Genomic DNA, 18346 nt, shown 5'->3' with positions numbered 1-18346 from the left:
TAGAGTATAGTGTAGGTGTACGTTATTTTAAAGCGTGATGGTTAATCTTTTAGCGCCACTCACCGGACATTTCAACTCTGAACTGCGATGATACGTACAAACTTTGACGTAATAAAACGTTGCCATATTCACGTTCATCTGTTCCGGAAAAAAGACTAAACACGCTTTTAGCGCCACTCACTGGACATTTCACTTTGAAATTGTTGTGAAACGTGCACAACGCAACGTATTCTGCGTTTTGCAAAAATGTTGCCACAGGAACATTTTTCACATGAGCCAGGGTTGCAACATCGCATTTTACAGCAAATTAAATTCAAAATAGCCTTTAAAGCATCTCTGAATCGCTTTAAACAGCTCCGTCTGTGTCACAGCACACAAAACCAGCTGACCGAGAATTATCCCCGTCAGAGCGGCTCGTGCCACCGCCAAATCCACCGGCCAAAGGGAAAATGACTGGCATTTGGTGTTTGTAGTGTTAATAAAGGAGTCTGGATCTGATCTATTTCTCAGGGCTGGAGAGAGTAAAGCAGAACATTATAATCCATGTGTAGAAACTCTTCCTGAAGACATTTAATATCTGCTTTACAGACACTCATGAAGAAGTGTGCAAATACTTTCTGTTTCACCAAACTGGAGCTGACGTTAATCATTTCAAAATACTCTGGGAAACTGCTAAAAGAAAGAAGTGAGACTAACAGTAATTCTCTCGTGTGCAAAAAAAAGTAGCCAATAAACTGTTCAGATCAGATGTGTGAGACAGTGTGGTTGACAGAATATGCACTTCTCACACGTTTCACACACACTTAAAGCAACACTTCACTGTGACATCGTGTCACTAAACAGCAACTCTAGCAGAATTTAAACACTCAGTTGATGAGAACAGAGGAAGTGAATAACCAGAGGAGGAGCTGATGATGTTTAAAGGAAGAGCTGTAACTATATATAATGAAGAGAAAGACTGACAGAAACAGAAAATGGCTGATAAGTGTGATCTGTGTCTGCTGGGACTGATCATTCTCTCTTCACTTCTCACAGGTAAAGAAATCTGTATTTTCTCTAAAGACATTTAGTGGAATTAGTCTGGAAAGAGTTCATTTGAACATGCTCAGTTTATTCTTGCACACATTCATGTTGTGATCTCAGAGTTGTGTATTGATACACACAGATCATACTGTATTATTCCTGATACTGGACATAGTGTCACTCAAACATCTGATGATGAAGAATTATCTTCATATTAAGAGTGTGTCAGTGATTTGAACAGCGCTCTGATAAAGACTAATAGTTTATTCTGGAGAGTGTGTTGTTTGCTTTAAGTGAGGAAAAATTATTTTTATGCTGGTATGTTTATGGTTTCATTTATTTATATATATCATAATGATCACTGAGATATACTGTGTTTCAGGTATCAGTGGAGTGGATGATCATGAGTTCATCAGTTCTGGTGAAAATGTGCGTCTGCCCTGTAATAATGCTCTTTCTGACTGCAAATCAACTACATGGATCTATAACAGCTTCAGACATAGAGCAGCAGTTGAACTGATTGGTTTAGGGATAAAGAAGAAAGACACAGAGAGACATGAAAGACTGAGTCTGGAGTCTGACTGCTCCCTGAACATCAAGAACGCCACAGAAGAAGATTATGGATCTTACACCTGCCAACAATGGATATATGTGAATGGAAAAGACCAAAAACAAGGACCTGATGCACGTGTTTATCTGCATGTTCTTCATGGTAAGTTTATGATTATGTGCTCAATTTAAAATTCTCCCTTTAAACTCAGATGATGATTGAAGAGTCTGTGATTTGTGTCTTGTGTTCAGTTTCAGTGTCTCCATCATCATCATCTTCATCATCATCATCATCATCATCATCATCATCTTCATCTTCATCTTCATCTTCATCCTCACAGACTGAGATCAGTCCAGGCCGCTCTGTGACTCTCTCCTGTCAGTTGTATTCATATGCCGGATTATACTGTAATCATTTGGTCAGTTCTGAGGGAGTTGAGCTGTTGTGGGTGAATCAGGCTGGTGTTGATCTGAAGACAGACTCCAGATATCAGATATTATCATCATCAGATCAATATCGCTGTATCATCATCACTCTGATTACAACACTCCTGAATGAAGATGACAACAGAGAGTGGAGATGTCAGCTTACTCAGAGAAATCAACTCAAGACCTCAGTCAGATACACTGTCAAGTATTCAGGTGAGAAAACAGTGTTAGAAGAGCCTCATAATGTCAGTAACACTAAGGTCTATCAGTATCACTGAACCAGAACAAACTGAGGGAACAAAAGCTTCTTTGACTCTCACAGAAGAGTAACTCAGAGCATTGCTTCAAACTAATGAACTGCAGTGAAGGAACAGTCCAAATAATAAAAGAATTAAAACTTGACAGCAAAAATATCAACTTTTTATGTAATGTGATGATCAAAGTTAAAATATGATGGTCATATTGTACAGTATTAATGATCTGAACTAACATTCATCTTCACAGCTCAAGCTGATTCAACGACAGCAGTGAATCCAGTCCACATCACACACTCTCAGGATCCCTCAACTATAAACACACACGTTTCTAAAGGTACATCATCACTGTCTTTCTCACATCAGTGCTTTTCAGTGCATAATGCTAGAGTTATCTTCAGTGTTAACTCATCAAAATATGACAAAACAAATATACAAAAAAGAGAGAAACACAAAATAAGCCGTACACTCGTAATGCTCAGCAACAAGTTTAACATATAAAACTTCAGTTATTCATCAAGTCTGGGTGTCTTATGACGCCAATATGAAATAAACTGATTTAAATATCTTTTTAAAAAACTATATTTTTGACCTTAAAGAAAAATAGTTATCTCTGCCAACATTTTGTTTCTGTCTGACTGGAGAAAGTTTGTCCTGCCATTCACCTCAACAGCTCAGATGAAACTGAAGAGAAAATGGCTGACTTCACTTATTTTTAGTCAGGGAGCCAAAGTCTCAAAAGCTCAATAAAATGGGTTGAACCTGACATGGTCTGTCATACTTTTTATTTGTGTTTTTTCTGTTAACTTTGACCCTAAGAACCAATAATTGGAGGTTCTGCTCTGCCGGAAATATCGCGAAAAAAAATTGTGGCCATTTTAGTGTATACACCCTTTATTTTTTATCAGAAAAATGTGAAAAATGATTTTTTTCCTCAAATCCTCAGTGGATTTGGTAGGCTGTCAATAAATGCATTCCAGATACAAATAACACATTTGCTGACAACATCCACTGAAAAAATAACTCTTAAAACACATTTCTACATGATTTTGCATCAATTTAATGCAAAAAATTAGGCGTTTTCTCACTTTTTTCCAATATTTTCATCTTCACTTCATTGGCAATCAACTATTCCCCCAAGTTATGACATCAGTCAATATGTCATTCTTTTCACCAAACAGTATACTCATTCCACAGAAAAAATCATAAAAATCCAACCAAAATCAATGGATCTGTGATGATTTCACTAATAGTTGATCAGCAGGCTCAGAACCTCAATAGAATTGTAGGCTACTCTCAAAATTCCGAAAGACATGTAGTCCATGAGCCAGGGGGGTTGATCGGTATCATCGGGGGGAAAAATGCTATCATTGTTATTTGGCAAGGTATACACCCCTAGTATTAGAAAAATCACGATAGCAGTGCAGGGGTGGTAGCGAAATCACTTTTTTCAGCTCATGAAGTTACTAACCCCCTAAGATAAATTCCGTTTTTGAAATCTGGTGTATATCTGGTTTAGGCTCATGCTAGGGATATTGTCAATATTCTATAATATGGTGCTTGGTATCGCTGGAAAGGGGACCTTTTAGGCTTTCATTTAAGCCCAGTACTGAATCTGTCTGACAAACACAGAGGTCACATGACTTCTTTAAACCAGAAATAACACACATTTTTTCACAATTTCCGCCTAAACTGTATGCTTTATTTTATCCCTGTGGCATGAAATAACACCACGGACACAAAAGTCAACAACTTCAATACTCAAGGCACTCTGATGACTCAGAAAATGTATAATATACCCATACTATTTATTTGTGAGAGCCTTAAATTAGACTTGTGCAGCCAGCACAAGTCTTCAAAATAGAATAGAGCCAATAGAATGGACAAATAGAATACCCTAGTCCAGGGCCAAATGTTGTAATAAAAACATGTGTAATTGGTGTAACAAAATGTTTCTATCATGTATTTTGATATTCACCCACTTTCAGTTAGAATGTCAGAAAGTAGCTCATGCACTGAATGTTGATGGATTTTGACAAGGTTTTGTCAGTTTTGTGAAAAGATTGTTGGAATCAATCGCTGTAAAAATCTATTATTGTCTATCCATTCTAAAAGTCCATCTATCCATTATAAAAGTCCATCTATCCATTATAAAAGTGCATCTCTCCATCATAAAAGTGCATCTATCCATTATAAAAGTGCATCTGTCCATTATAAAAGTCCATCTCTCCATCATAAAAGTTCATCTCTCCATCATAAAAGTCCATCTATCCATTCTAAAAGTCCATCTCTCCATTCTAAAAGTCCATCTCTCCATTATAAAAGTGCATCTATCCATTATAAAAGTGCATCTCTCCATCATAAAAGTGCATCTATCCATTCTAAAAGTCCATCTCTCCATTATAAAAGTGCATCTATCCATCATAAAAGTGCATTTATCCATTATAAAAGTGCATCTATCCATCATAAAAGTGCATTTATCCATTATAAAAGTGCATATATCCATCATAAAAGTGCATCTGTCCATTATAAAAGTCCATCTATCCATTATAAAAGTCCATCTATCCATTATAAAAGAGCATCTGTCCATTATAAAAGTCCATCTCTCCATCATAAAAGTCCATCTATCCATTCTAAAAGTCCATCTCTCCATTATAAAAGTGCATATATCCATCATAAAAGTGCATCTGTCCATTATAAAAGTCCATCTATCCATTATAAAAGTCCATCTATCCATTATAAAAGAGCATCTGTCCATTATAAAAGTCCATCTCTCCATCATAAAAGTCCATCTATCCATTCTAAAAGTCCATCTCTCCATTATAAAAGTGCATCTATCCATCATAAAAGTGCATTTATTCATTATAAAAGTGCATATATCCATCATAATAGTGCATCTCTCCATTATAAAAGTGCATCTCTCCATCATAAAAGTGCATCTATCCATTATAAAAGTGCATCTATCCATCATAAAAGTCCATCTCTCCATCATAAAAGTCCATCTATCCATTCTAAAAGTCCATCTTTCCATTATAAAAGTGCATCTATCCATTATAAAAGTGCATCTCTCCATCATAAAAGTGCATCTATCCATTCTAAAAGTCCATCTCTCCATTATAAAAGTGCATCTATCCATCATAAAAGTGCATTTATCCATTATAAAAGTGCATCTATCCATTCTAAAAGTCCATCTCTCCATTATAAAAGTGCATCTATCCATCATAAAAGTGCATTTATCCATTATAAAAGTGCATCTATCCATCATAAAAGTGCATTTATCCATTATAAAAGTGCATATATCCATCATAAAAGTGCATCTGTCCATTATAAAAGTCCATCTATCCATTATAAAAGTCCATCTATCCATTATAAAAGAGCATCTGTCCATTATAAAAGTCCATCTCTCCATCATAAAAGTCCATCTCTCCATCATAAAAGTCCATCTATCCATTCTAAAAGTCCATCTCTCCATTATAAAAGTGCATTTATTCATTATAAAAGTGCATATATCCATCATAAAAGTCCATCTGTCCATCATAACAGTGCATCTCTCCATTATAAAAGTGCATTTATCCATTATAAAAGTGCATGTATCCATTATAAAAGTGCATCTGTCCATTATAAAAGTCCATCTCTCCATCATAAAAGTCCATCATCCTTGATGTGTCATTACAAGTGCACAGCCATGTGAGCGCTGGCTGAATTATTATTATTTTTATCCATATCTTTCACATCTACTGCAATCAGATTGACCCGCGTTCACTCTGAAGGAATCACTCACATGGCTGGGCACTTGTAATGACACATCAAGGATGTTAAGAGGCTAAAAGCAGGTTTAAAACTTGCCCCATTGAAGTCAACAGGGTGCAAATTTTAAAAAGAGGATAACATGGTGTAGGCAACACCGATTTTTGTCGTTGTTCTCTGTATTGACAGCACTTCAAATTTACCAAAAAATGAGCTCAATGTTAAAATTGACCGGAGTTCTCCTTTAAAAACTTTTACGTAGGAGTCTTAGCTTAAGAGCGATTCGGGGCCAATCTGAGAACAACTCTGAGCAAGGAAAAGACAAAAACTTTCATCTTAGTGAGGAGGCGGGGCTGACCCTGTTGCTATGTATGACACAATCTTTTGAAGACTGTGATTGGCTGGTAGTCCAAGAAGGAAAACAAATAGTGATTTTAAGTATAGGGTCTATTCTAAGCCTTCACTTTGAAATTACATGTGACTGTGTACATTACACACTGCTGCATTGTTGCATTTTCCCAGTTGCCAAATATCGTAATGTAGTGATTACTTTCATTTCTGGCGCTATTGCATTTCTGCGCTGTCGGAGATGTTAGCGCGTCTCTAAGATCAGTCACAAACATGATCCCTGCACGATCTAATCTATAGCGTCTTATTAACTCACTGTCATCCATTGTCTGCAACAGATTTCTTCTCCTTCGTCTTTCTGCCATTTTCTCCTCTGCTGAAGAAACTCTTCAGCCTCTTAAAAGTCCTCGTCCGTGCTCCTAACAATTTTGACCTTAAGACCTCTTTTAAGGGTTAAGATGCTTTCTGAATTACTTTTTTCTTTACTGGGATTTTTTCTTTAATTTTAAGAGTAAACGGCCACATTTCTAAGAATTTTCTTAGAATTTTGTCACTAGGAGCTACTCTTTGCATTAAGATTCTTTATGAATACGGGCCCAGGTATATTTGGCCTGTACTTGAACTCAATCTTTTGATCCAGATATACTTAAAAGCAGGGTTCACCAATCTCGGTCCTGGAGGGCCGCTGTCCTGCAGAGTTTAGCTCCAACCGGCTCCAACACACCTGTTTGAAAGTTTCTAGTATGCCTAGTGAGACCTTGATTAGCTGGTTCAGGTGTGTTTAATTGGGGTTGGAGCTAAACTCTGCAGAACAGCGGCCCTCCAGGACCGAGATTGGTGAACCCTGCTTAAAAGAATAATTAAGAATTCAAAGTATACTTGTCTTGTAGTTGTGTTAACTCTTTTGATTGAGTAGTCAATTAAATATACTTTTTTACATAGTTTTTTTTCATATACATACAGTCTTATGAAACTTACATTGTTTGAAAATATTGATTAGAAAATTGATATAAAACAGATATGTTTCTAATTCTGCATATCTGAATTTTTGTGTAGGCTAGTCCACTGGTCGTGTATATCAATTTACTCTAATTCTACTTTTTTGTTTAAAATGTTGCCTGCCTTTATGAAACTTACTGACATTCAAGTGTTAAGATTAAAAAAGGATGCATGAAGCTAATAACATGTTTTTAAAATTAAAGTACAGTTAAAGGTATTTTTCAAGTGCAAAAATAATAATGTTACATGTTAAGTGCAAAGTATAATGTTATGTTTACTTAAAGAAAACTTACAAGTACACTTGCAGTATAAACTACGAAACTAGTAGTTTACTGAGAGTACACATCATTGTGTACTTTCATAAACTAAAAAATGTACTACTTGTATTAAAATAGTAAACTACTAGTATACTTATAAGTTCACTTGTAGTACAGATGCATTACAAATGAGAAACCTAGTTGTGTACTTAGTTTACTACTCTTACAAATACTAAAAATACGAAAAGTGAGCCAATTTAGTCCCAAGCAGTATTGAAATAGTACACATTGATATTAATATACTTACTACATAAAGTATACTTAAAAATATACTTGAAAATTACTTAAGTATACTTCATAAAATGAACATGAAGACATGCACTTTTATGATGAAGAGATGCACTTTTATGATGAAGAGATGCACTTTTATGATGGATACATGCACTTTTATAATGGATAAATGCACTTTTATAATGGAGAGATGCACTATTATGATGGACAGATGCACTTTTAAAATGGAGAGATGGACTTTTATGATGGATAGATGCACTTTTATAATGGATAGATGGACTTTTATAATGGATAGATGCACTTTTATGATGGATAGATGGACTTTCATGATGGATAGATGCACTTTTATAATGGACAGATGCACTTTTATGATGGACAGATGCACTTTTATAATGGAGAGATTGACTTTTATGATGGAGAAATGGACTTTTATAATGGATAGATGGACTTTTATGATGGAGAGATGGACTTTTATGATGGAGAGATGGACTTTTATAATGGACAGATGCTCTTTTATAATGGATAGATGGACTTTTATAATGGATAGATGGACTTTTATAATGGACAGATGCACTTTTATGATGGATATATGCACTTTTATAATGGATAAATGCACTTTTATGATGGATATATGCACTTTTATAATGGATAATTGCACTTTTATGATGGATAGATGCACTTTTATAATGGAGAGATGGACTTTTAGAATGGATAGATGCGCTTTTATGATGGAGAGATGCACTTTTATAATGGATAGATGCACTTTTATAATGGAGAGATGGACTTTTAGAATGGATAGATGCACTTTTATGATGGAGAGATGGACTTTTATGATGGAGAGATGCACTTTTATAATGGATAGATGCACTTTTATGATGGAGAGATGCACTATTAGAATGGATAGATGCACTTTTAGAATGGATAGACAATAATAGATATTTTTACAGCGATTGATTCCAACAATCTTTTCACAAAACTGACAAAACCTTGTCAAAATCCATCAACATTCAGTGCATGAGCTACTTTCTGACATTCTAACTGAAAGTGGGTGAATATCAAAATACATGATAGAAACATTTTGTTACACCAATTACACATGTTTTTATTACAACATTTGGCCCTGGACTAGGGTATTCTATTTGTCCATTCTATTGGCTCTATTCTATTTTGAAGACTTGTGCTGGCTGCACAAGTCTAATTTAAGGCTCTCACAAATAAATAGTATGGGTATATTATACATTTTCTGAGTCATCAGAGTGCCTTGAGTATTGAAGTTGTTGACTTTTGTGTCCGTGGTGTTATTTCATGCCACAGGGATAAAATAAAGCATACAGTTTAGGCGGAAATTGTGAAAAAATGTGTGTTATTTCTGGTTTAAAGAAGTCATGTGACCTCTGTGTTTGTCAGACAGATTCAGTACTGGGCTTAAATGAAAGCCTAAAAGGTCCCCTTTCCAGCGATACCAAGCACCATATTATAGAATATTGACAATATCCCTAGCATGAGCCTAAACCAGATATACACCAGATTTCAAAAACGGAATTTATCTTAGGGGGTTAGTAACTTCATGAGCTGAAAAAAGTGATTTCGCTACCACCCCTGCACTGCTATCGTGATTTTTCTAATACTAGGGGTGTTTACCTTGCCAAATAACAATGAAAGCATTTTTCCCCCCGATGATACCGATCAACCCCCCTGGCTCATGGACTACATGTCTTTCGGAATTTTGAGAGTAGCCTACAATTCTATTGAGGTTCTGAGCCTGCTGATCAACTATTAGTGAAATCATCACAGATCCATTGATTTTGGTTGGATTTTTATGATTTTTTTCTGTGGAATGAGTATACTGTTTGGTGAAAAGAATGACATATTGACTGATGTCATAACTTGAGGGAATAGTTGATTGCCAATGAAGTGAAGATGAAAATATTGGAAAAAAGTGAGAAAACGCCTAATTTTTTGCATTAAATTGATGCAAAATCATGTAGAAATGTGTTTTAAGAGTTATTTTTTTCAGTGGATGTTGTCAGCAAATGTGTTCTTTGTATCTGGAATGCATTTATTGACAGCCTACCAAACCCACTGAGGATTTGAGGAAAAAAAATCATTTTTCACATTTTTCTGATAAAAAATAAAGGGTGCATACACTAAAATGGCCACAATTTTTTTTCGCGATATTTCCGGCAGAGCAGAACCTCCAATTATTTGTTCTTAGGGTCAAATTTAACAGAAAAAACACAAATAAAAAGTATGACAGACCATGTCAGGTTCAACCCATTTTTGAGACTTTGGCTCCCCGACTATTTTTACTCTAAAGGCTATTGCACACTGAGTCCGAAATTCGCATCCGAAATTTTCGCACGTTAAAAAATAAATACGACCTCACGTTATGTCAATCACGCTTGCACACTGCCTCCGAAACTTTCGTCCGTCAAAAAAAAATTCGGATCAGGTTCGATTTTCTGCGTTTTTCGCATCCGTAGCAAGCATTTTGAATGGTGTTTTCACAGTTCAGAGCCACCGTACAAGCGAACGACAAAACCCATGTATTATTTGGGTATAAAATATAACCTGTATACAGCTGTTCTGTCTGCCCAGCGCTTCCGCCGGCCGTGTGTGTGTGTGTGTGTGCGCGTGTGCCAGTCTCTGTAGCTGTAACGATCACCAGCTGGAGTGCCCTTGAGAGCCACCAGAGGGCACTCCACATAAGACTCTCCTATTCACTCACAAACTACAGTTCCCATAACTCACTGCCCGGACTCATCATCTCTGATTGCATTCACCTGTGTCTCTTCACCTGTGTCTCATCACCCTGTTAGTCTCAACCTATTTATACCATGTTCACTCATTCACACACTGCGAAGTTTTGTTTGTGTTACACTGCATCTCTGAGCGTTTTTCCCTGGTTTTCTTGTTTCTTGGTTTTTTGGATATCTTGCCTTGTTCCCTGGATTACTCTCTTGCCTCTGGTCCCTGCCTGTTTTGTTGGTTTGTTTATTTGTTTGTTTGGACTGCTTACCTGTGTTTCTACCATTGCCTGTTTATTGGATTTCGTCTTTGGATTACCCCTCATTAAAGCTGCAGTTGGATCTCCCCTTTGAGTCTCGGAGCAGTTTCGTAACAGAAAACTTCGCCACACCCAGATCCAGCAGCTATGACCTCCAGGAATGCAGCAGTACAGATCTCGCCTGATCTTCCCAGCATGAGCCGGGAGTTCGCTGGACAGATCGCAGCCTTGGCCCTGGATAGCCTCGATCTGTTCCAGTATACCTGGGGGTTTGTTCCTCTCGCTGCCTCTTGTTCTCTGGGGGACGAGGCAATTAAGTTGTGTTACCGGCTGGGGGCTAAGGAGGTCGACCCGAGGGAGCTCCCCGATCTCTCCGGTCTGGATTGGAGAGAGGCACTCTCCAGATGTCTGGAGAGCTTCCTTCCGTGGCACGCCATGTCACCGTCTGCCCTTCACGCCAGTCCAGCCGAGCCTGCACTTCACGCCAGATCTGCCGAAGCCAAGGCAGTAAGCGTCATGCCCGCCGCGCCTGAGACAGCAGGCGACATGCCTGCCAGGCTAGAGCCCTCTTCACCGCTGGTCCCGTCCAGCACAGAGCCTTCTTCACCGCTGGTCCCGTCCAGCACAGAGCCTTCTTCACCGCTGGTCCCGTCCAGCACAGAGCCCTCTTTACCGCTGGTCCCGTCCAGCACAGAGCCCTCTTCACCGCTGGTCCCGTCCAGCACAGAGCCCTCTTCACCGCTGGTCCCGTCCAGCACAGAGCCCTCTTCATCGCTGCCCAGCACAGAGCCCTCTTCATCGCTGTCCAGCACAAAGTCCTCTTCGCCGCTGGTCCTGCCCAGCTCAAAGTCCTCTTCGCCGCTGGTCCTGCCCAGCTCAAAGCCCTCTTCGCCGCTGGTCCTGCCCAGCTCAAAGCCCTCTTCGCCGCTGGTCCTGCCCAGCTCAAAGCCCTCTTCGCCGCTGGTCCTGCCCAGCTTAAAGCCCTCTTCGCCGCTGGTCCTGCCCAGCTCAAAGTCCTCTTCGCCGCTGGTCCCAACCAGCTCAAAGCCCTCGCCGCCGCTGGTCCCGTCAAGCTCAGAGTGCGCTTCTGCTGATCCAGAGACTGTTCACGTCACTTCTGCCGATCCAGAGACTGAGCTTCATGTCACTTCTGCCGATCCAGAGACTGAGCTTCACGTCACGTCCGCCCGTCAAGTGTCTCGTCCCGCCGAGACTGAATCTGTTCCTGAGCCTGAAACTGATCTGGATACTGAGCTTGAATCTGTTCCTCTTCCTCTTTCAACGCCTGTGTCTTTGGACAAGATGGCCGACTCCACGCCTGTGTCTTTGGACAAGATGGCCGACTCCACGCCTGTGTCTTCGGACAAGATGGCCGACTCCACGCCTGTGTCTTCGGACAAGATGGCCGACTCCACGCCTGTGTCTTTGGACAAGATGGCCGACTCCATGCCTGTGTCTTTGGACATGATGACCGACTCCACGCCTGTGTCTTCGGACAAGATGGCCGAAACCACGCCTGTGTCTTCGGACAAGATGGCCACCGCCGAACCAGTGTCTCCGGACAAGATGGTCTCCGCTGAGCCGGTGTCTGGTCCTGAGCCGGTGTCTGTTCCAGTTCCTGAGCCAGAGCCAGTGTCTGTGTCTGTTCCTGAACCTGAGTCGGTGGTGCCGGTTCCAGTGCCAGTTCCGGTGGTGCCAGTTCCAGTTCCTGAGCCGTTGGTGTCTGTTCCAGTTCCTCCGCCGTGGTCGCCCGAGGGGTCTTCACCGCCGTGGTCACCCGAGGGGTCTTCACCGCCGTGGCCGCCCGAGGGGTCTTCACCGCCGTGGCTGCCCGAGGGAAAGTCTCCGCTCTGGCCGCCCGATGAACTGTTGTCTCTGCCTTGGTCGTCCGATGGACTGTTGACTCCGCCCTGGCCGCCCGAGGGAAAGTCTCCGCCCAGGCCACCTGAATGGTCGTCTATGCCCTGGCCGCCTGAAGGTTCGTCTCCTCCCTGGCCGCCTGAATGGTCGTCTCCTCCCTGGCCGCCTGAAGGTTCCTCTCCTCCCTGGCCGCCTGAAGGGTTGTCTCCGCCCTGGTCGCCTGCACAGCCTGCTCCGCCCTGGTCGCCTGCACAGCCTGCTCCGCCCTGGTCGCCTGCACAGCCTGCTCCGCCCTGGTCGCCTGCACAGCCTGCTCCGCCCTGGTCGCCTGCACAGCCTGCTCCGCCCTGGTCGCCTGCACAGCCTGCTCCGCCCTGGTCGCCTGCACAGCCTGCTCCGCCCTGGTCACCTGCACAGCCTGATCCGCCCTGGCCTCCCATCCTGCTGCAGTATCCAGGTCCTCTGCTGCTCCACGGGCCTGGCCCTCCATCCCGCCCCCAGGTCCACCTCCGCTCCACCTCCCTCCTGGACAGTTTAGGAGCGTCTGGAATCCGCTCCTTAAAGGGGGGGCTATGTAACGATCACCAGCTGGAGTGCCCTTGAGAGCCACCAGAGGGCACTCCACATAAGACTCTCCTATTCACTCACAAACTACAGTTCCCATAACTCACTGCCCGGACTCATCATCTCTGATTGCATTCACCTGTGTCTCTTCACCTGTGTCTCATCACCCTGTTAGTCTCAACCTATTTATACCATGTTCACTCATTCACACACTGCGAAGTTTTGTTTGTGTTACACTGCATCTCTGAGCGTTTTTCCCTGGTTTTCTTGTTTCTTGGTTTTTTGGATATCTTGCCTTGTTCCCTGGATTACTCTCTTGCCTCTGGTCCCTGCCTGTTTTGTTGGTTTGTTTATTTGTTTGTTTGGACTGCTTACCTGTGTTTCTACCATTGCCTGTTTATTGGATTTCGTCTTTGGATTACCCCTCATTAAAGCTGCAGTTGGATCTCCCCTTTGAGTCTCGGAGCAGTTTCGTAACAGTAGCCTACAGGATCGATTGGTTCACGGAAATAGGTGGTCTTCTTTTTAATATGTGGCTCCAGTATCGCTTGCAAAGCTTCAAACTGTTCCACTGACATTCTGAGGTAAATTTTAAATCGCTCGGGATAATTTCGCAAATCCTTGATAAGGAGGTGAAACTCCTTCCTCTCGGCGCAATCTCAGGATTGGATGGACCCAATATTTCCTCTTTCTTTTTCTCTTTTTAGAAGGAGGGCAACAAAATCATCCTCACTGCTTGACGAATCAATTTAGTATTTTTTGCGTTTTTTTCCGCAAAGGTTTAATAAATACGCATCGGACTCAGTGTGCAAGGTTTCTGTGCGTGACGAATTTTAAGGCTGATGAACACGAAAAAACGCATGCGAAAATTTCGGACTCAGTGTGCAATGGCCTTAAGGCTGTGTTTACACTTTTTATGCTCATCCCTCGCCAATGTTGCACGAGTGTCCACTACTCGAGAACTCTTGAAATGTGTTTGAATGAAATACTCTAAGCCCGTGATCACATGTAATCTGATATGGAACTGATTATAAATTATAAATGAGTTTTACAGGCCATTATATAGGTCTGTATGTATGTTTGGGTGGTTGGAGCATTGTTGTGACCATTGTTGGTATTCATATGTTGATTCTTGATGTCTGTGTGTGTCTAAAAATCCCATAATGTATTTAAAAATCTAAATTCAGAATGTCTGATCTGTTGCCAGAAAGTGTTGTTGGTGAATATAGTCTATTAATATAATAATAATAATAATAATTCATTACATTTATATAGCGCTTTTCTCAGCACTCAAAGCGCTTTACATAGAAGGGGGAATCTCCTCAACCACCACTAATTATTAATAACAAACAACCACTTCTACTGTCACCATAATGGTGGCCAAACATTTTCAATAAAACATCAACATCTAAACCATAGATGTTGGCATTATGCAGAGTTCACACAGTAGTCGGGTCACTGTTATTTTCACACTGCACGACTATCCAGGGTAACAATCAGTTGCTGGTGTGTGTGTTCACACTGCATGACTTTACAAAAGAAAGAATCGCTGACAACTTCTGTCTGGTCCACAAACTACGTTTCACAACCAAACACACGTGAGAAGTGATGAGGAAATAACGCAAGATCACGCGTGCGTGAGACTGGAGTTCTCAAACGAGCCTGAAATTGTTTAGCCTGAAAATTAAAGCCTGCAAGAAGATTGCGATCCAAATTCTCTGTGCGCTGATTTGCAGTGAAAAGAAGAAAAAGAAAAACAGATTATGCAGGAGGAAATGTTCAGGGAGACGAGGAGAGCAATTATTGTGTTTCTGCAAAGAGAGTTGGGGGTAAATAAATAATTCTGCAATGTACTGCTGGTCAAGCAAATGTTTGTGCTTTATTTCTGTTTGATATGATCTATATATCTTAGATATTCTCTTGATAATGCACACTGCATGATTGTCACTCGCGTGAACGAGCACCAATTTACCTATGATTTCGGGCATTTGTCTGCGATTTCCCAAAACCTGTCGGCGGGCGAAAATCAGGGCTAATATCGTTCAGTGTGAACTCGGCATTAGGCTGTGGCTGAAGTCAGTTGTAGTTCTTGTCAGTGTGTTTTTCTTTTCTTCAGTGATTCTGCTTGTTAACAGCAGGTGTTCATCACTAATGCTCAATCATCACTTTAATCACTTTATCATCTCATTAACTTTAACTCTGATTCAGAGTTACTTTAACACTCTTTAGAGTGGGACCATATGTACTCTGAGCAGAGTTAAATTAAATCTGGGGATTGTGCTGTTTGTGTTCTCATGTTGGATTTCTCTCTTTAGTTTGGTAAAATAAAGTTTAAGCTGCTAGGTTTGCTATGCCTCACCTCTTCTTCTCCTCATTCTGGACATTATTATGATGCATCTCAACTAAGATTAATCCTTTTCAGCTCAAGCTGATACGACCACACCAGTCACAGACTCTCATCATTCAATTACAAACACACAAGGTACATAATCACAGTGTTTGTCTTTGTCTATAATTGTCCCCAATCTGCCCTGTCCGTCTCTGACTCTGTGCTCGATCTCTTCTTCAGTCATAGTGATTTCTGTCGCTGCAGTCGCTGTTCTCCTTCTTGCTCTTCTCTGGCTGATCTGCAGAAAAAGAGCTGGTGAGTTTTCAGATTTACTCCTTTACAACAATTAAAAACAGTTCAGATGAGCAAACAAACACATCATGTTCAGACTGTAAGTATCATAGAAACATGTGGATTATATGAAATTCTCAAACAGAAGTTTATTCCTGCTGAGAAATCCTGTAATGTCAATATCACAGAGTTATCAAGTCAACAATCATTTTTATTATTCATTTTAATGCTTCAACAAAATCTGATTGTTGTAAAAACTTAATGCTTAACATTGTGTTTTTCATGTGTGTTTTTCCATAAATACTCATATTTCATGAGGCACTTGTTTTCAGATAATAAAAGAGGGACTGGCGACTCTGCGGTGAGTTCAGTAATGCAGTGATTTAGATTTGATTACTGTCTTTAAAGCTCAATAAAGTGTCATTCATGCAGTTTAACTGTTTGTTCTGAAGGTCAAAGATGAGAATGATCATAAAGGGGCGAATGAGACGATCAACATGTCCATTCCTCCCGCTGCAAGAGCCAATGTGAGTCCACTAAATCATCAAACATTACGTTCAATAATGTGACTTACTAAAAGCTTTTGTGTTATTCTACATATTGTAGCGATCGGAGAAAATTATAGACTCACTTTATAGTTACAAGGCTCTTTTATTAACGTGAGCACCGATGCTCTTGCCTCAAAAACAGACCAGCGAACACAAATCTTCTGGAACTTCCTTTTTTACAACCCCGCCCCTGCATAACTGCGCAGGCTCGTTCATCAGAAGAACAGCCCACGCCTGAAAGTCCCACAAAACCAGAACACATAACACATGAAAGAAAATACATGCATCTAGATTGCGCCTGATATTGAGCATAAAGAGTCTTTAGACTTGCTACAATATTATTGTGAGAGATATGTCTTAAACTTGTTAAACTTGACTCTCTGCACGTTTGCATTGATGTTTAGGAGCAGACAGATGATGTGACTTATTCTGAGGTCACTTCTTCCAATACAAAGCCAGTAAAATCACTCAATGTGAGTAGATACCAGCACATGAGTTTGACTCTCAGATAAATGAAGCTCATGCTCTAATAATAATAATAATAATAATAATAATAATAATAATAATTGCTGGGGTTCAAACATTGATGGACAGAATCTGTTCTTTCAGGATCATGATGATACAGTGACTTATGCTGCCATCAGAGGAAGAGAAGATCAACCATAGGATAAAATTTACGCCTCTGTGAACAAGAACAAGACCTTCACAAATAAATATTAATGATACAGATCATAAGCTCACCTGTTTTGCCCTTTGAAATATTATAATAATATAGCTACAAGTGAGACTGTGTATCGTGATTCTGTACTATTCTGCTAGTTGAAAATGTATTATGCAGTAACTTACAATATTACTCTGAGCTTGTGTGTGTGTGACAGTGATTTATGTGCATACTTGTCAGTCACTCTTTTTTTTTACAGTCTATGGTCCGTCAGCTCGGCATAGCTTATCAAGAGAGCTTTATTATTCAGTCCATTTTAAATTCAGATTTTGGCTACCTCTCTAATGTGTCAAACCATAGATATAACCTCAGAAGTTCAAGTAAATGCGCTAGAAATCCACGCTCATTCAAGGATGTGCATCTATTGCATGGATGGATAGAAAGCACTGACACCTACAGGATTTCATCTGAAGGTACTTTTTATTTAACACTAAAATATAAATAAGCATATGTAGTCTATCTGTCCCGTGAGAGCAACGGTACCGCAGAACGAGTGTAGCCTCTATATCTATAGACACTTTTAAATCTGAACTCCAAAAAGCAACACAATTCTCAGACATCCATGAATGCATATTCACAGAGGAAAACAACTGGAAAACCCATCCATCCATCCATCCATCCATCCATCCATCCATCCATCCATCCATCCATCCATCCATCCATCCATCCATCTTCTTCCGCTTATCTGGGGACGGGTTGCTGGGGCAGCAGTCTAAGCAAAGATGCCCAGACTTCCCTCTCCCTAGACACTTCCTCTAGCTCTTCCGGGGGGACACCGTGGAGTTCCCAGGCCAGCCGGGAGACATAATCCCTCCAGTGTGTCCTAGGTTTTCCCCTGGGTCTCCTCCCGGTGGGACGCGCCCGGAACACCTCCCCGGGAAGGCGTCCAGGAGGCATCCGGAACAGATGCCCGAGCCACCTCAGCTGACCCCTCTGAGGAGCAGCGGCTCTACTGTGAGCTCCTCCCGAGTGACCGAGCTTCTCACCCTATCTCTAAGGGATCGCCCAGCCACCCTGCGGAGAAAGTTCATTTTGGCCGACTGTATCCGGGATCTTGTCCTTTTGGTCCTGACCCACAGTAGAGGGCTGCATTGGGATTGAGTCCCGCCAGGTCCCGCGGGACCCAACG

At 40.8% G+C, this 18346-nt stretch overlaps 1 protein-coding gene across 1 annotated transcript; it reads left to right on the top strand.

Moving 5' to 3' along the window:
• Positions 1 to 758: 758 nt before the first annotated feature.
• LOC311078700 (uncharacterized protein) lies at positions 759 to 17350 on the top strand. The gene is made up of 10 exons (XM_084107678.1): positions 759 to 1035; positions 1406 to 1735; positions 1825 to 2214; positions 2506 to 2592; positions 15751 to 15810; positions 15898 to 15972; positions 16281 to 16309; positions 16401 to 16475; positions 16901 to 16969; positions 17106 to 17350. Exons 1-10 carry the CDS (start codon positions 975 to 977, stop codon positions 17160 to 17162), a joined length of 1233 nt encoding a protein of 410 aa, XP_083963804.1. The 5' UTR covers positions 759 to 974; the 3' UTR covers positions 17163 to 17350.
• The last annotated feature ends 996 nt before the right edge of the window (positions 17351 to 18346 follow it).

This window comes from Abramis brama, assembly GCF_963993115.1.
Source record: "Abramis brama genome assembly, chromosome: 1".
In the NCBI taxonomy this organism is placed as follows: domain Eukaryota; kingdom Metazoa; phylum Chordata; class Actinopteri; order Cypriniformes; family Leuciscidae; genus Abramis; species Abramis brama.
The sequence above is the reverse complement of the archived record's forward strand: the minus strand, read 5'-3'. Positions and strand labels throughout refer to the sequence as shown.